Raw genomic sequence first — 2,892 nt, forward strand, 5'->3', positions numbered from 1 at the left:
TTAATTAATTAAATTCTTGACTTCAATTCCTCTTAAAAATGTCTGTTTCAAGTTAGGACAGACGTCAATATCGATATCAGAAGTTCGTTCTAATTCTGGGATAGGAAGGGTGGGGTTCATAAGATGGAAGAGTAATATTACAACTTACCTCTTATTGTATAACCTAAAATTCAGTGATCTTTTTTTGTTATCATAAGAAAAATTCGATGAAATTCTTTTTGTTATCATTATATTCAATGAAATTTGGGGAGACAAATTCAACAAATATATATAATCTATAACTAATTACAAAGCAAATATAATTAACGATGCAAATTTGAGGAGACAAATTCAATAAATATATATGATTTACAACTAATTACAAAACAAAGATAATTAACGGTACATTTATTTAAATAGTTGTATAACGAATCAAGCCTAAATGCCTATAAAAGAAAACCTAAAAAAATTCTTTATTTTTTTACAACAATTTCCAATTAAATATTTCTATAAAAGGTTTAACTCCGAAAGGTTATTATGATGTTTTTTTTTTTTTTCAATTAATGAAAAAATGGAGGAATACTTTGCTCGTGCCTGAAGAAATTCTGTGGATCAACATTGGTCTTTACACGAACCAACCTGTCAAAGTTGTTCAAGAAATACTTGCGACCCCATACACTTGCTTGACCGAAGCTTGTGTTTCCTTCGTTATTCATTCCGATGTCAAGATCCCTATAATTGATATAGGCTTGCCTTGGAAATTTTGAAACAAAGGAACCCATGTAACTATAAAGTCTTCTAATCCAGCTTATATACCTTTCAGATATTATATTCTCTTCTTCTTGCCATCCTGCGTTGTATACGATTTTGTATAAGTTGCCAGCTCTATGTGGGAATGGAGTAGCAGTCGATGGAATTTCATCCATTATGCCTCCGTAAGCAATAAAACTTATACTAGCAGATGCTCCTTCTTCTTCAAAAAGTCTGGACCACATCCCTTGAAATCCAATTTCGGGAATGGGTTTCCTCACATAATCAGATTTTGACTTGAAGGAAGGACTAAGAAGAGGACTTTGGTATGTCCTGTCAAGTAAAATATTCAAGGTTTCATTTGGAAGGTTGCCCATGTAGAGAATAGATTCAATCCAACTCATTTCAATGCAGTCTTCCCTCACTAGTCCCAGCTCAGGAAATCTCTCTTGCATCAAATGAACCAGCTCATCAATCCCACCAAGAAACGAGGCATGAAAGGAAGCTAGAATTGTTCTCTTCCCATCTTCACTAGAATTTACCCTTGTTATTGTAATTCCAGAGTAAAATTCATCTGGAAGCTTGGGTGCAACGGATTGCCAACGATGAACAAGCTTGGTCGCATTTTGTTCCAAGGTTTTGTTGATTGTGAACACAGTCACAGTTGGTGGAACCGAAACCAGCTGTACTTTCCATGCAACCACAATTCCAAAGCTACCCCCACCACCACCTCGAATGGCCCAAAAAAGATCTTCTCCCATGGATTTCCTGTCAAGAACTCTCCCGTTAACATCAACAAGTTGTGCATCAATTACATTATCTATCGCAAGACCGTATTTGCGGAATAATAAGCCATAACCTCCTCCGCTCAAATACCCTCCAATTCCAACAGTGGGGCAAAGACCAGCTGGAAAGGCAAGAGTGTTGCTTCTATTAGCAATGTTGTAATACAGTTCGCCTAGAACCGCACCTGATTGAACCCATGCAACTTTGTTTTCTACATCAATGTCAACTGATCGTAGATTAACCATATCAAGAATAACAAACGGGAGTTCAGATACATAAGAAAGACCTTCAAAATCATGGCCACCGCTTCGAGTTCTAATTTGGAGCCCATGTTTTCTTGAACAATAAATTGTTGCTTGAATATGGGATGCATGGAGCGGTGTTACAATGACCAAAGGTTTAGGGGTAGATGGTGTAGTGAATCTAAAATTTCGAATGGTAGCGTTCAAAACAGAAGAATAGGAAGAATTATTTTGTGTGAAGATAACTTTAGAGATGGAAGAGGAGTCGTTGGATTGGAGAGAAAGGCAATCAAGAAAAGTCTCATTAGCATGAGCTGAAGTTGCCCATAACAATGAGAAGAGAGCAACAAAAAGAAATGATGAAGACAGTGAAAAGTGAAGAGATTTCATATTTTTGAAAGTGATGATTTTCGAAACTGATGGTTTTGTGCAGAGTTTGTAAAGGGCTCCCCTATTTATAGATTTACATAACTAAAGGGGGATGCTTTGGGCCGCAAAAATGCATTGGAATTGAAGTTTCTTCAAACGCGGAACGAGTTTGGAAAAGGGATGGCGGTCAATATAACATGTTGATCTATATGTCATCAATTCCTTAAGAAAATCTTCATCATAAGCGGTGATGGCATTGGGGGATTTGACGCACTCAAACTAAAATTGCCTTGACTTTTATAATTTGATGAAATTGGTAAATGAAAAAAATTCTCCCATTGGGTTTTAAGCAGCAAAAGCATGTGAATAGAACCGAATTTAATGAGTCTTTTCTTAGTTTTCTCGACCGTCACATATAAATAAATAAACAAATATTTAAAAATTTTTTTTTTTATCTCTTTCAAAGAGGATAGTAATTTATTGATCTTTGCCATCCTGAAAATCCAATTTATTATTCCAATAAAATGACAATTTGGCCTAAATTGTCATTGAAAAATCTACATTCTACGGGATTCCAAATGGCATGGAAAGGGTAAAAGCTTCGTGGGAACACACCCTTAAGCATTCTTCCACAGTAAAATGATATTTTTATTTCATGCCACAGGTTCTTTTACTTTTTGTACAATCTTACAAGTCTTAATTTAGAATTTTCAAATTTATGAATGAAGGTCATATAATCACTATTTTTGATCAATAGTTAAGCAAT

At 35.2% G+C, this 2,892-nt stretch overlaps 1 protein-coding gene across 1 annotated transcript; it reads right to left on the reverse strand.

Annotated features, from left to right (window-relative positions):
- Positions 1-329: 329 nt before the first annotated feature.
- On the reverse strand, positions 330-2,062 carry LOC149519022 (tetrahydroberberine oxidase-like). The gene is made up of 2 exons (XM_089759016.1): positions 2,004-2,062; positions 330-1,938 (listed from the first exon to the last, which is right to left on the reverse strand). Exons 1-2 carry the CDS (start codon positions 2,060-2,062, stop codon positions 540-542), a joined length of 1,458 nt encoding a protein of 485 aa, XP_089615142.1. The 3' UTR covers positions 330-539.
- Positions 2,063-2,892: the final 830 nt, after the last annotated feature.

This window comes from Durio zibethinus, chromosome 4 (genome assembly GCF_047325235.1).
Source record: "Durio zibethinus cultivar Kanyao isolate XHJ-2024 chromosome 4, ASM4732523v1, whole genome shotgun sequence".
NCBI lineage: Eukaryota > Viridiplantae > Streptophyta > Magnoliopsida > Malvales > Malvaceae > Durio > Durio zibethinus.

What these genes read in the sequence shown, in the direction of transcription:
- LOC149519022 (XM_089759016.1), bottom strand. Translation starts at nt 2,062, where the DNA reads ATGAGACTTTTCTTGATTGCCTTTCTCTCCAATCCAACGACTCCTCTT. An exon ending in ACTCCTCTTCCATCTCTAAA is followed by an intron (nt 1,939 to 2,003) that starts GTTATCTTCACA and finishes TCGAAATTTTAG; the next exon opens with ATTCACTACACCATCTACCC.